At 46.2% G+C, this 15694-nt stretch overlaps 1 protein-coding gene across 1 annotated transcript; it reads right to left on the bottom strand.

The window, feature by feature from the left end:
• Window positions 1-11762: 11762 nt before the first annotated feature.
• Window positions 11763-12166, bottom strand: LOC119051280 (40S ribosomal protein S5-like). The gene has a single exon (XM_037147957.2). It carries the CDS (start codon window positions 12164-12166, stop codon window positions 11840-11842), a length of 327 nt encoding a protein of 108 aa, XP_037003852.2. The 3' UTR covers window positions 11763-11839.
• Window positions 12167-15694: the final 3528 nt, after the last annotated feature.

Genomic DNA, 15694 nt, shown 5'->3' with positions numbered 1-15694 from the left:
CGTGTGCCCAGTTCCAGCAGCTTCACCTCAGAAATACCGCAAGCCTGTCTGCTTGTTCCATCGCTCTGTGAGAAGCTCCCACAGGACAGACAAATAAACCCCGTCACCCTGCAGCCCCAGAGGAATGTTTCTAGCTTCTCCATCTGGGGAGGGTGAAGCCAAACTGCCGTGAAGGAAATTTAAACCTTTTCTTGCAGAAGACCGACAGTGGCACGAGGCTAACAAATCAGAGACACTGCACTGAGCCAAAGCAGCCACCTCTTCTCACCTTCTGTCCAATTTGTCTTTACGGTTTTAGCATTATCCCTTTGTTGACAAATGAATGCTTTTCTGGAAAATGAGGTATTTCCAGAAGCTGGCCGACACTGACTGGAGCGCAGTAAGTGCTCCTTGGTGCTCTGGCTCCCGCAATCCATTATGTGAACAGGAGAGGCCTGGAGGTTTTGCACGAGCATTACATTCAAGGTGATGATAAATGCAGTCTGGCCGGGGTGGTAATAAGGGAATTTCTAGCCAGGTCCTGTCTAGACCACGGTTTGTTAGGAGTGAAATCCACAAAGGGGGGAGCTCCAGTCCCCTGCTCCTCGGAGAAATTGTCCTCAGGGAGCTCTGGGCACATTTCAAGTCCGAGCCTTCGTCCGGCCTCGGGTTGGGGCTGCTGTAAATAACATTAGCCTGCCTTTCAGCAAGCTCCGGGACGCTTATAAACTGAACACGATTCTCATTGTCTGTAGTTGCGCATTAAGCTCGGTATTGTCAACTCTAATTATTCTCATTAAGGCCTGAAAGTTTTAGAGATTAATTAAGCAGAGAGCAAAAGCTTATGCAGAAAAGCAATATTTTCCCCCTCAAGGATTAGCTCGTCATCCTGGTGGGCTTTTCCTTGAGCACTGTCCATTACTTTATAAGATAGTACAGTGTGTAGCTCATATAATATGGATTAAAAATAGCCTACATTTCACATGTGCTAGTCAGCCATGAAAACAAGTCCTGGCCCTTGTGCCCATAACCCAGAAGGCTCACTAATGAGAACCAGGCAGTGAGGCTAATGAGAAATTCAATACGTGCTGTCTCTCCTTCCCATTTCCTTTCAATTTACTTTCTACAGGATCCGATGTATGTAGGAGGAGTCTGAGTCGATGCTACTCTTCTTCTCTTTACTTGGAGGGGACCTTAGAGACTATCTTATTCTATCCCCTCCTTCTGCAGATGTGGAAACTGGAATTCAGCAACTTGCTTAAAGGGCCGTCGTTACTGACAAAACTCCTTTAAGAGAAGCTCCTTCTGGAAGCATTGCCAGTCACAAAGGTATATTAGAATGGTGAGGGTCTTCAGCCCTTAGGGTTTGAAGTGACCCCAAATTCAGCAGAAATGAGATGGTACCACAATAAAGAGAGGATGATGGCTGGACCTAATTTACATGCAAGCTCTAGGCAACTTCTGGACACCAGGAAGTGTTAGCAGGCTTCTTGTTTGTTAGAGGATTTCACGGTTTCCTGAAGGAGTGGGGGGAAGTGGGGGGTTAGTTATGCCCTGGCACCACAAGAGGTAAAAAGAGACACATGTGGGTAATCACCCTGGCCTTATTCTATTAGCTTAAGTTTGCAGCAAGACAGATTTTCAGGGGCTATTTCTGCCATTCATCTCTGGCACTTCATATAAAGACACCACTTCCATTTCATGACTTAAAATAAAACATTTCTGCCTTCCACACTCCCAAATTCAGTCATTTACTTATCTTGTTAGATGGGATCCCTGATGCATGTCTCAAACTGGGCCACACCAGTGGCAGAACCCTGGGGCTTGTCCGTGCTGAGTTATGATGGCTTCCACCCAGTAGAGTTGGGAGTGTCACGTTTACCCCAGCATTCCTCTGTCAGGCACACTCAGGGGACTGCCAGTGTCCTGAAGGTGGCCAGAGAGAGCACCCTCTGTAGACATGCTGGACTATGACTTGGAGGAATGAGCTTGGCTGCCACACTGGGTCAGGCACCACAATGTATCCTCCTTACTTGTTTCTGGGGAAGCAAGAAGACTGTGGGGGCAACTTTGCCCGCACGTCCCCCGTCCACCACGGATGAAAATGAAACTGCCAAGACATGATCTGCTTGGGGAGGAGAGGTGGTCAGTCTCTCACAGGAGAAGGACCAAGAACCTCTTCTTCAACGGCTTTTATTAGGTTCCTAATACACAGGAATACAGGTAAAGCTCATCAATCAATGTCAGGCAGCAAGGATCAAACAATAGATAACATTTCCAAGAGATCTGAGGGCTTAATCTGAGTCAGTGTCTGTCAGGAAAGGGGGTTGCAAAAACTTTGGGAGACATACTCATTTCCTGCTTGGACCCTTATCATATGAATGAAAGCACTCTTAGCAAAGCAGGCTTTACAGGACTTTATGAATTATTTTTTATGCTCAGTCACCCCGGAACTCGCTCTAGCCAGCAGAGAACTGCACCACCCTCCCCATCATAGGTTTTTAGGCTTAAGTGGATTAGAGCCAGGAAGCGCTTCTCCCAGATGGAAATGGGCACTCAGGCTGGGGAGAGAGGATCCATCGCACCCTCTTTGCTGCAGCCCCCTGAGTCCTTCCCTGAGGGCTTCTCCAAGTGATCATGTCTGGCTTAGGTTGTCCCCACTCTGAGGGGTCGTACCCATCATTGACTAACCAACCAAGCACTGGGGGCCAGAGATGGATGAAGCAGAAGCGACTTTCCTGCCAGGGAGATACACTTTGTCTCCTTAGTGGCTTAAGGTCCGAAGGTCGCTCACTCAGCCTTATCTTTGGGGGGCAGTTACAACACCTAAACCAGGCAGAGTGGTTCCCAACAAAGACTGGTCAATGAGACCAGTGTGACAGCAAAAATGGGAACAGGCCTCTCCAACAGCATCAGTGAAGGAAGCCAAGGGAGCAGCAGCCCTATTGCTGCTGTCAGATGGATGTCACTTTCTGAAGGAGACACGTCTCTCTCCCCTGTGCTCATCAAGAGGTGCCACCTACTCCACAATTTCCAGGTATTTTCATGACTCCTTTTTGTTTTCTAGGTGCTGTTTTTATTAATCTGTTTAATTCTGCAAAAACTGTGAGAGTCCCAGAGAGTCTCATTGCCTCATTTATCTCTGCTTCCCCGTGGCCTATGCTGCACACCGAGCGTTTGTTTCCCCATGAAATTCATATGTTGAATCCCTCACTCCATTGTGATTGCATTTGGAGGTGGATCCTTTGGGAGGTAATTGGGGTTAGATGAGGTCCTGAGGGTGGGGACCTCATAATGGAATTAGTGTCCTTAAAAAAATGAAGAGGATCAGGCAGGAGACCTCCCCGCATTTTTCTGCCTGCACTCACCAAGGAAAGACCGTGTGAGGTCATAACTAAGAAGAGGGTTCTCACCATGCACCAAATCATCTGGCACCCTGATCTCAGACTTCCCAGACTGTGAGAAAAAAAATTATTGTTTACACACCCAGTCTGTGGTAATTTATTACAGCAGCCCAAACGGACTGAGACAGCCTGGCCCAATGGTTGTTACATAATACATGCTCAGCAAACTTGTTGACTGGCTGAGGTCTCTCTCTCTCACCTGCAAATAAACAGTGGCCCAACAATTAGTCTGGAAATATACTTTCAGCATCTACTGTAGGAAACAAATATGCTGAGCTGTGTGAAACAATAACTTCTTTTCAGAACAAACCCAAAGTTTCAAGCAGCTCAACACATTATTAGATTTTTCAAATGGGTATGTCGTTATGCACGTAAGTCTAATTAATTCTTTTTCCAGTGTTACAATGAATAACCTGAGAGAAGAAATCAATTGCAGAAATGTATGTTACTCATAATTTGAGGTTTTTGTATCTCGAGGTTTAAGTTCTAAATCAACTAGTTAGCGTGTGTGATGGGAGGGATGTGTGCTTTTTAAATTTTGAAGAAACTTAAAGGTAAGGGACAGAGTAATCTGTATGTGTTAAAAGGCTATTCCTGTATTTTTAATGTTGTGGGCATAACAGGTAAAAGAGAAATATTTATAAGTAATAGACAAGTCTATAACTAATTGACAAGTCTTCTGTGATTTCTAAACCTACTAACAGGAACTATTGATTCGCTACTTCTGCTTCAGCGTTTCCAAGGGCAAAGCTACGTGCAGTGAGGCAGGAGTGAGAGAAAGACATAATATAAAAGGAAATAATGAATACAAGGTGTGGAATAGTCATATTATTTTCCTTGTTGCTTGTTAATCACAATAATTCCTTAGATGTAGAATGCTAAGCCTTTTTGTCTTTTTTTCTTCTATAATTAGCTCTGTTCAGTGAGCACCCTGGTTGACATGTGTAAGATGTGCTCAGTGTATTTAGCCAGTGATGCTATAGGTTTGCCCAATGTGGCAAAAATGGTGCTTTATGGCTGCCTTCCACTTCTAACATGTGTGTAGAGAATCATGTGCACCCTGCCAATAAATACGTTTTTCTTTCTCTTTTAAGCTGTAGCATCTTCCATCCACTCTTGACCACCTACCTTTCAGGCTGCCATTGCTAAGGAGCTAAGATGTGACAAGGGGCTCTGCAGCTCAAAGATCAGAGGGACCAGGAACAGCAGCCAGTGGGAAGTTGAGCAGCTAAAGGACAGCGACACTTTTCCCTCATTGGTAAAGCAACATCTGGGGCCTGTGCCGGTGCATGGCCCCCACTCCCCCACCCCACTCTCCCCTCTCCTCCTGCCTCCCCAGGCTCAACCATGGACCAGAGGCTGCACAAATGAGAGAAGCGGGGGCGGGGGTGTCCCATCAGAGAGCTCCCTGGGTGGCCACTGCTGAGCTTCACTCATTGCTGTCACGGGAAGGGAGACATCTGATCTTCCCATGTTTTTCAGATGATGCCAGCTATCTGGATTTTATATGAGGTCACCAGTTTTGTAAATGCTTGGTAACTAATACAAGTCTTCAAAATACACTGTGCAAGTGAAAGAGACCACCTCTGTGGGGTTTCTAGGTTCCACCTCTGGTTGGAGGGAAACCCAGCAGGTGTTCCTCTCCTGACCACCACCCTGAGGCCTCCCATGGAGGCCTCGACTCCTATTTTGGGGCACCAACTACAGTTCCTGGCACTGTACCAGGCATGTGGCAGGTAGAACTCAGACAAATGCTTGCCCTCAATAGGCCAAATTCACTGAATAGAGGCAGACAAAATGAGTAGGAAAAGCATGTAGTATATGAGAAGTGTTGTGGGGGGAAAGAAAACAGCTTAAGGACCACCGGGAGCAGGAGCTGGGGTCCACATTTGAAGAGGGAAATTGGGGAAAGCTTCAGTGAGAAGGGAACATGTCATTGAGGACCTGAGGAGGTGAGAGAGGGAACCATGTAGACAACCGGGGAAGAACATTCTAGAAAGAGAGCAAACAGTGAATGCATAGACCCTGAGAGACTTGGCAAAGGAATCAGGCCAGCAGGAGAGGCTTGAGTGAGTATGTGAAGTGTGTGTAGGAGAGGAGGCAAGGCTGGGTGAGGGCAGCCCAACCCACAGCCTCTGTAAGACTTGAAGCACTGGAGGGCTTTGAGCAGAGAGAGGGCTTCATCTTGCTTATTCTACCAGGTTGTCCTGGCCGCTATGCTTAGAGTGGACTGAAGGGAAATAAGTGAGCAGGGAGGCTGTGACAGTGGACCACGTGGGAGATGACAGGGGCTTAGACTAGAAGGACAGCCTGGGAGTGGAGAGAAATGTGCGGATTTCTCCCCAAATGTGTGGAAAAATTGAAGGAGAATATGATAGACCATGCCCAAAAATTCCAAGTGTGAAAGGCCCCACCTCCTGGATTTTTTCAGTCACTCAATAAAAATAAAATGTAGTACCATTTTAAAAAGATTTTAAGTTCAAAAAAGCCCAACTGTCCACTTAGCTGCCTTAAAAACTGAACTGCTTTTATAGTCTGGCTCCCTCTTTATTCACAGAGAGCTCTATTTAGGAGAGTGAATTAAGCATGCATGTTCCAAGATACATGAAGTAGAAGGGACCCATCTGAAAAAAGCCCTGGCTCATGCACTGAGAGCCTATGACAAATCCAAATAAACTGCGCCCCCCCACTTGTGTCTTTTTTAAACAAACATGTTTTTGTTGCTGTCATTGCATTTATTTTTTTTTTTAGCCAATTACCATTTTAGAGATGGAAACCAGTCTGAAGACAGAAGAAGAGGGGAAAGAGGAGGGGGAGGAGGAGGAGGGAGAAGAGCAGGAGAGGAGAAAAAGGAGGGAATAGAAAAAGGGGGAAGAGACAGAGAAAGATTCAGGAGCCCAGAGCCTTGGGACCACTCCTGGCTGTAGATATGCAGAATGGGAACTGCAGGTTTGGGCCATGCAGAGCCTCAAAATGTCTCTAATAAATGACAGACTTAACATCTGATGTACGAGCCATGAGCTGCAGCGTATCCTGTTCAACAAAATTTATCTCATAACTGTAAATAATAGGACCTATTCAATACCCCAGATATTCCTGGGAGTGCTTAGAAAGAGTGAGGGAATGCGCTGGTCTGCTTGGTTTGCCATTACAGACACCACAGACTATGGGGCTTAAACAACAGATGTTATTTCTCATCGTACCATAGTCTAGGAGTCCCTGATCAGGGTGCTACCGAGTTCAGCTTCTGGCGAGAGCTCTCTCCTTGGCTAATAGAGGGCCACCTTCTAACGGTGCCTTTGCAAGGCCTTTTCTCTGTGTGCATGGAGGGAGAGAGCTCTCTGGGGCCTCTGCCTTTAGTGTAAGGACTGCAGTTCCATCAGATCAGGGTTCCACCCTTATAACCTCACTTAACCTCCATTACCTCCTCACAGGCCCTGTCTCCAAACATAGTCACATTGTGGGGTTAGGGTTTCAACATGTGAATTTTGGGAGACACAGTTCAGTCCGTAACAGGGGGGGGAAAGCAATAGTCTTGCTCGTCCCCTTCAGACTAGAGTGACTAGGCATATTACCTGGACAGGTGACACCTCTTCCTCAGCCACAGCATAGGCTCAGTGTCCCATTAAAAAGGTGAGTAATTGTGTTCTCTCCACTCAATATTCCTCCATGTTCCACTTTCTACTCACACCCTCTCTGAGCTTTCAGTCTGGCCTGGCTTGGCCAGCAGCCCCATGTTTGGGTCTGTGATCCCCACAGGGCCCTTCCAGTCCAGGCCAGGATTCTATGACAGCTCCTAACTCAGCCACACTGTCAAAACCTTCTTACTGAGATAGGGTATGTGAGGAAAGGGCTGTAACTGGTAAGGGCTTCAAGGACTGTCCAGGAAAAGTAAGACCAACCCCCAACAAACTCATGGCTTAGAACCGGCAGACTAGCTCAGTCCTACATGGCGACTAATTTCACCTTGCAGTAACCCCTAACTTCATAATACACTCACTGTAATACGTTAGTATACTAAACAACACACCCCAAACACTATTGGAATAAAAAAAAAAACATATAAGAACACAAAATGTCTAATGGGAAGTCTCTACCCTTTTCCAGGAAAAATCTGAAATATTTCTCCCGCTTATTGAAGGCCCCACCCTTCCATTAAAGGAGCCTCAATAAAAGCAGTAAGTCCCCTGGGAAGGGGCTGCTCTGCCCACAGAGAGTGCAGCCACTCTCTGCCTCACTGCTTCACTACCAAACTCTCTTTCACCTTAAATTCCATGCTGGCTCACATTTGAATTCTTTGCTGCATGAAGTCAAGAACCCACAGTGGGTTGCAGACCTTTAGTTCTCTGGAGCCCTGGAATGCCTGTATCATAGTGGGGTCAGACAATATTCCCTCATCACCCCACCCTCCCCAGTTTTACTACCAGATGCCGAAAGCAAACAGGAGACAGTCCTGGGCCTCACCGATACTTGCGGGCCTTTTCAGGCTGGCTACTGCTGAGATGAGCACGGAGCCCAAGTCTGCAGATTTTGAGTTTCTGAAGCCTAAGAGCATCCTTGGATGCTGAGGCCATTCAGCTGAAAGAACTGGGAGCACAGACCCAAAGGTGGCCAAAAGTTCCCTCAAAAGTGACAAGGTGCCTACTGAGGGTGAGATCTTGAAGTCAATCATTAGGGGAATGTCTCAGGCAATGCAGCCTTCTAATGAGGAGACAAGCTGGTAATACCTGGGCAGAGGACCTACTTTAAAAGCTGTTCTGGTTGTTTCTCAAGTGGTTATCATAGCAACACCTTTGACCCAACCCTGACACAGGTAAGTTTAAGCTCTGAGGTAAAAGCCAGGCCAGACCATCTGTCAAGCTATCCAGCTTGGGAGCCTAGGCAGCCAGAGATTTCTAGAGACACCCTTGGCATCTTCTAGTGCCCTATTCTTCACACTCCCTCTCTGACAGCCCCTAAAACCAACCTCAACAAGCAAGGAGGCACCCGTGTTTCATCAGCAGGAGCCTTCCTCACCTCTGTCCCTGACACCACATGGGCCCATCCTCTCCAAGCTTCTGGCTCGGGTGCCTTTCCCAGGAGGACCCTGATACTGATCCCCAGCAAAATATGTTCCAGAAGGGCCAGGGTGGGTTTTGTGTTCAGCACAGCATCTCTAATGCCTAGACCACTGTCTGTACATAACAGGTGCTTAATAAAATTTTCTGTCTGAATGAATCATAAAGTGACCCATCCATAAGCAGTGGCCAGGTCAGCCTCTCAGCCCTGTCCCCAGTGTGGGCTCCACTCACTTCATATCGCTTCATCTGACTGGCTAAATACTTCTCAGTTTTGTCTAGTGTAAAGTGCAGCCCAGTGGAGGTTATGAAATGGAAATGACGTGATTGGGTTTGGGGAAAGAAAGGCAAATCTGGAATAATCAAGGAGGTTGAACTGAACCAAGAAAAGAATAGAAGACAAGAGAGGGGAATTCATTTATCGTGGGGAGGGAAGTTGTGATGGAGCCTAGAGATTAGAAGGCAGCACTATTGCCTTCTAATAAAATTACAAAGATACCAAAAATAAAATCAGAAAGATACTAAAATTAGTTAAAAGAGCACTTACTGCTAAAGTATAGGCTCAGCAATGGTATAGTCATAAACATCTCATTTATATCTCCGAGAAATTTGATTGAGACCTACAGATACATGTGGCCATGATGGCTAAACCTGGCCATGAAATGTGCACCCTATTGCAATATAATTCATAAAATATATACCCAGTGTTCATCTTCCTTCTAGAAATATTCACAACCTTTTTAAGCACACAGAGTGCACATGGATCAGAGCTAGAGGTCACCACTGTGTAGGGTTCGTTGTCTTCTATCAGCTGTCATGGGGCCACGTGGGCCAGAACAGGCTCTGGGCTGAAAGCAATAGTTACCACATTCTGAGTGCTTGCTGACTGACAGCAGTTGCTTTTCAAAGGCACTGTGAATTCCAGCTCATTGTTCTATCCCATTTACCATTCAGCGGCACAAGAGGTATTTGGCAGGCTTCAATAAAGCTGCAGGTGTTCTAATCCCTTTTAGGGTGGGGCTCAGTCTTGCTCTTTCATTCTCCCTCACTTTCTCTTCCCACCCTTGGAGTCTTTCAACTTTCTTCCCCTTTTTTTCATTTTGGCTCCTGACTTTCTAATCACATAGTGTGGCTTTATGTAAAGGTAAATTTTTCTTCGGAAGTGGCTATTTCCACAACACACGGAGAAGTGACATAGATTGGACAGGTCTATGCAAATTCCAGTCCTGATTCTATAGATAGGATGTGAAGAAAGACTAGAGGGAGGAGGAAGGATGGCAGGTCAAGAAGGATCCACCGGACAAATGTACTGGACAAGCCCTTATCATGTTAGGGGTAGGATTGCAGCAAAAACAAGGGAGCAGTGTCCTCAGGGTTAGAGTCCAGTGGGCCACGCTAGGCCTGTTGTCACCTCCCTGAGAAGAAAGTGTTGTCACTGCTGTGCCCAAGATGTTCAAGCTCAGGTGTAGAGCAGTGACCACATTCCCAGCACCTAAGTAGTGGCCAGATTCCCTGGTCTCCAGACTCTGAGTTTTTATCACCACTGGCTGAATGGGGGATGATTCTGCCCAAGACTTTAATGATTCTTATCACCTACTAAGCAGGAAAAAAAGTTTTTTAAGGACCAGAAATCCAGCTTAATGCTTTAATTACAAGACTGAGGTTGCCTAGAATAACTCGGAAACTTGACCTACTATTTAAGACCCCTTGTGATGAGACAGTGTGCCTTCAACCCTAAACACCCTAGTATGCAATGGAAAGGAAGAGAAGCTCTTCAACAAGTTTGGTGCATGACATCTTAGAAGGCCCGTAGATACCATGTAGACTTTTGATTACTAGTCTCTCCTCTTGCCCTGTACCTGCCTTCCTCTAATTACTGTGTCTATTTTGTCACTCTGTGACCTAATGCCATTCTCCAGTCTCAGAAATGGACGGTTGGCAATATTATCAGTAGGCTGTTCCAAAAGAACTTGCTCCAAATTTGCTGAGCAAAGGGCAGTGGGGAGCCTGACTGCATGGTGAGGAGGTGGGCAGCTTTGACATTCAAATACATTTTCTTAATCCTTGCTGGGTGGCTCAGTTGGTTAAAGCACCGTCCCCATACACCAGCAGGTTGCAGGTTCAATCCCTGGTTAGGGCACATACGGGAGGCAACCAGTCAATGTTTCTCTCTCACATTGATGTCTCTCTTTTGCCCTCTCTCTCTTTCTCTCTCCCCATTCCTCTCTCTTTTAGGCCAATAAACATATCATCGGATGAGGATTTAAAAAAGTAAAACAAATGTATTTCCCTAAAACTTAAGATATTCTAGTCTACCTTCTTCTGAGCAGGAAAGACACGGGGGACCGGAGTGATTCAGATCTCCAGGCAGCTCTCGTAAAGCTGATTTGAGTGTGGGCAGAACATGCTGAGAAATCACACTCCACACCCCCACCACTGAGTTCTGTTCACGTTGGGACATCAGCACGTACCGCCCTGCCTTGGGCTATCCCCAGAGGAGTGGCTGCCTTAATCAAAAGCAACATGCCGCCTGCTAGAGGGGCAGGAGGCAAAGCCACAAGCAGCTGCAAGCTCTAAATAAAGTAGAGTCAACATGAGTCAGAGTGGAATCTTCCCAAGAGTGTAGTCTGGGGAAAAACCAGCTCAATCACACCCAGCCACAGGAATATAGGAAAAGGAAAGAACACCCAAGAAGGCAGGTCAGCTTCCTACTCTGTGGGGAAGAAAACCAGCAACAGGCTTAGAGTTGACATGCAGAAAATGCTTATGGAATGAATGGGCCTTGAGTGAAGCTGACCCAGGTTTGAATGTAGGCCCATGACTTTGTATGGCCTTGGGCAAATCACTGGAACTCTGATCCTCACTTTCCTCATGCGTAACAATAACTACTTCAGAGATTCACTACAAGGATGACATGAGATGGTATGTGTACACACACATACACACACACCCTTAACACAGTGCCTGACACATACTTGGTTCTTAATTAATGTTGGTTTTCTTGTTTAATCTTGCATCTTACTCACACATTTTGTGAAAGCCATTTGAGGCAGGGATTTATGCCAGAGAGACCTTCATTTCTAGGTTAAATGTATTAAGTACACACTGAATCCTACCAAGCTATTTAGAAGCAAGGATGGAAATAGTTAATTCCACATACTTCCATTCATTGCAAAGGCATCACTCTGCTCTCACAGGCTCTACCAGCGTTCACACGCAGACCAGACCAGAGCTGCAGAGCCTTGATGCTGTCTGCTAGACAATCCCACCCTTTCACCGGCCCCACCTTCCCTGTGGACCATGGTCTAAGGCTCCAAATTAGTCTTGTCATTCTTTTTTTTTTTTTTTTGGTGGTGCTGCCCAAGGGGCAAACAGATTTATTGGGGCTGAAGCCAGTGATCAACGGTTGGACTTGGCCACATGCTCCAGCTCGTCTTTCTTCTTGATAGCGTAGGAGTTGGAGGAGCCCTTGGCTGCATTGATGAGCTCATCTGCCAGGCACTCAGCAATGGTCTTGATGTTCTGGAAGGCAGCCTCACGGGCACCTGTGCACAGAAGCCAAATGGCCTGATTCACCCGGCGCCGAGGGAACACATCCATGGCCTGTCGCCTCACTGTTCCAGCTTGTCCAAGTCGGACTGAGTCCTCCTGGGGGCCACTCTTGATGATGGCGTTCACCAGGACCTGCAGGGGGTTCTCGCCAGTGAGTGGGTAAGAAACAGTCATTTGATATGTTTATATATTATATACTGTATTCCCACAATAAAGTAAGCTAAAGACAAGAAAAATGTTACTCTTAAAATTACAAAAAAAGAAAATGCATTTACAGTACTGCACATATTTATTGAAAAACATCTATGCGTAAGTGGACCTGTGCAGTTCAAATCCATGTTGTTCAAGGGTTGACCACATATCCATCTAAGGTATAACCCCTAACCACCTATAGTAAACCCTTCAGCCATACTCTGTGATTCTTTTTTTAAATTTTTTAATTTACTAATAGAGAGAGATAGAGAGAGAGAGATGTTGATTTGTTGTTCCACTTAGATATGCATTCATTGGTTGGCTCTTGTAAGTGTCCTGACCAGGGTTCAAACCTGCAACCTTGGTGTATGAGGCCAGGGCTGTAATTCTTTTTTATTTGGATAGTGCTTATCTAGAAGTAAATCCTTAGAAAAGGGAAAAAGCTAGATGGGAGTTAAGGTGAAGAAGTTGTCAAATTCTCTTCACAGAAAACATCTAGGGAAAAAAAACAACAACGAGAATTCTCCCCACCCCTTTTCTGGGCCTGCAATTCTTCAAGCTCTGAACGCCAAAGTAGGCTCAGTCTCAGTTCCTGCCTCACTGAAGTAAAGGATGGGAGAGGTGGGCAGAAAATATCTCTGGAAGCCTCAGAGGAAGGCCCTGCCTACTCCACCCAAGGTATCTGACTTAAGGGTCTATTTCTACATCAGCTCTGAGGAAAAGAAAGATCTGTTTAAAAAGAGCATTTCCCCCACCGGCGTCTCAGCTGTTAGTGATCAAAGAGTGAAGTAGCTCAACGAGCCATGAACTCTGCCCAAGTTCATGCTGTCCCTAGCTTCCACCTGAGGAGATGAGTCAGTTTTACACAGCACCATCACTAGATGGCTAACCAGAACATCAGGTGTCCTGGCATGTGAGTACACCCCCAATAGGAAGTCCGTTACCTGTCCTTAGATTGTGTCATGTGATGTTGACCTGAAATGGAAGTGGTTGCATCACTCGGGAATGGCCTGTTTGACACCAGCTTTGGAGCATGGTTCTGCCACCACTGTTAACAGAGGTGACATGGCACTCAGTCTCGGCCCTGGTGGATCAAAGAGTTTCTTCTCCACTGCTGTCAGCCAAGGGTAGTGGGGGAGGTGGTGGGCTGAATGATAACCCCCCAGGGGGACACATGTCTCTGTCCTAATCCCCAGAAGCTGTTATTGTGACCTTATTTGGAAAGGGGGTCTTTGCAGATTTAATTAAATTAAGGATCTCAGGAGGAGATCATTCTGGATTATCCCAAGTGTCAACAAATTAAATGGCCCCCAGATCAAATGACAAGGAACGCTGGAACCACCAGAAGCTAACCGACATGAGGAAGGATTTTTCCCTTAGAGCCTTCAGACGAGTAGGGCCCTAGAGAACTTGTTATGGTCACCCAGAAACTGATTTGAAGGAGTAGGAACAGATTTGTCACCTGAGAGAGTAGCCTTCCTCGGCCCTCTTTTTATCTCCATGAGCGCCTCTTTCTTCAGTCTCATCCACTCTGTACATCTACACAGATCCCCAAGCTGCCACTAGAGTTAGGAGAATCAGGGACTCTTGGAGGTAGACTGAGTCCCTTGGTCCTCTGGGCGGGAAGTTAAGGCAGGAAGTGGTCCTGTTCAGGAGGCACAGGCCTGCACACAGCCCAAGGCCGGCCTCAGGATCACTGCACAGCAAGGAGCAAGCAAGCAGATGCCTGTGCTCCTCCCCCTCCCCTCAGCTGCCTCTGCTCTCAGAGGACAAGCCCTGGCTCTGTCTGGGCACTCACGCTGAGGTGGCAGTAGCCATAGGGCTGCTGTAAAGGTTGTAGATGTCTGTGTGGTGCACATGGTGCTGGACTGAGGGGTCTGTAGGGGCTCAGTTTCTGACACGCTCTGTTCACCACCAAATATACTCAGGCCTGGGTTTTGACAGCCCAGTGGGAGCAGCATCTCTTCTCAGTTTGCCCACACGAAGAAGGCATCTTTTAAAGTGATGAAAACATACTATTGGGTGATAAAGTTTTAGAAATAGGTTGTGGTGGCAGTTCTACAGCATCGTGAATATAGCCCATGCCATTGAATTATACACTTAAAAATGGCCCTGGCTAGGTGGCCTGGTTGGTTGGGGTGTCATCCTGTGCACTGAAAGATTGTGGGTTCAATTCCTAGTCAGGAAACATACTTAGGGTTTGATCCCCAGACAGGGAGCCTATGAGAGGCAATGAATCAATTCTCCGTCCCTCTCTGTCTCTCCCCCTGCGTCTCTCAAAGCAATGAAAAAATTCCTCAGATGAGAATTTAAACAATAGTTGCAGTGGCAAATTATATGTTAGATATATTTTACCACAATTTAAATGGAGACACAATGTAAGATATTAAAAAACCATTGCATTCTAAACTTTATGTGAATGAATTATGTGGTATGTGAATTATATGTCAACAATGTCATTTTTTAAAAATGCAAACAAGCAATGCATTTTGCAAAAACAAAAAAATTAAGGTTCCAATGAAACCAGGTCTGTGAAAACAAAAATTTTGGAGAGACTGCAAGTACCAGCAGTCCCTCCGCACCAGCCGTGCAGCGTCTTTAATGGGGTCCCTTCTCATGGCCGTTTCCTTTGCCCTCTGCCTTCCAGACTTGAGCTCAGGTTTGGTGACTTCGGTGCAGAAAATGATGCTAGGCGGCAGCCAAAAACCTTGGTTTTGGAACTCTGATCAATGGCCACCTGACTCATGTGTTGGGCTCACCGTCTCTCAGAGTCTGACCTTAAAAGTCACATTTTCTTTGCTCTCTGCGTCCTAAAACCCCATGTGCAGGTTCTTCCTCTTAATTAGCACATCCTGCATTTTCTAAGCAATCTCTTCTCTCTTGATTTTCCCGTCAGCATTTAGCTTTTTACTACATTACCCCTCGGACATACTGAGAGCTGCGCGCAGGGTCACAGAATGTTCTGACTGAAGGAATCATTAAACAGCAACAATCTTCCATTCTCTCTGCGTATCTGCACACAGGAAGTACAGGTAGATACAAAAACAGAAGCAACTTGTCAGTCTAACTCCCTAGACTACATTGGGAAGAATAATCCCGAATTCCTGGCACGCGATATTTGTTAGAAAGGCATCATGAAAGAGAATTGGAAATACTCAGAGATGCTGAAACAACTAGGCTGTAAAAACACCACGTATATAGAAGTCTCTTGTTCACGAGGAGGTGCCATGTCCAGATCAGGGCTGTATTGGGATTAGACTAAATACTTGTGTACACGTTCAGCAACCTGTCATTCTCGCTGCTGGATATGTGCCTCGTCGGCATAAGACAGTCAGCAAAGAGTGGCAGAGGAGCACTGAAGTCAGAGGAGAGCAACGTGGGTGAAGGAAAGAAGGAAAAAAGAAACAGTCTTGAAGAAATAGCATTTTATGACACGTAAGAGGTAGTGTTTGGGAAAATGTGAAGAGATTTAGAAAAAGGGATTAGACACTGTGCAAGCAGCTGTAAGCA

The sequence above is a fragment of the Artibeus jamaicensis genome, unplaced genomic scaffold, assembly GCF_021234435.1.
Source record: "Artibeus jamaicensis isolate MK-2021 breed Jamaican fruit bat unplaced genomic scaffold, CSHL_Jam_final contig_482, whole genome shotgun sequence".
In the NCBI taxonomy this organism is placed as follows: domain Eukaryota; kingdom Metazoa; phylum Chordata; class Mammalia; order Chiroptera; family Phyllostomidae; genus Artibeus; species Artibeus jamaicensis.
Note: the sequence above shows the minus strand (reverse complement) of the source record. Positions and strands in the feature narration are given on the sequence as shown.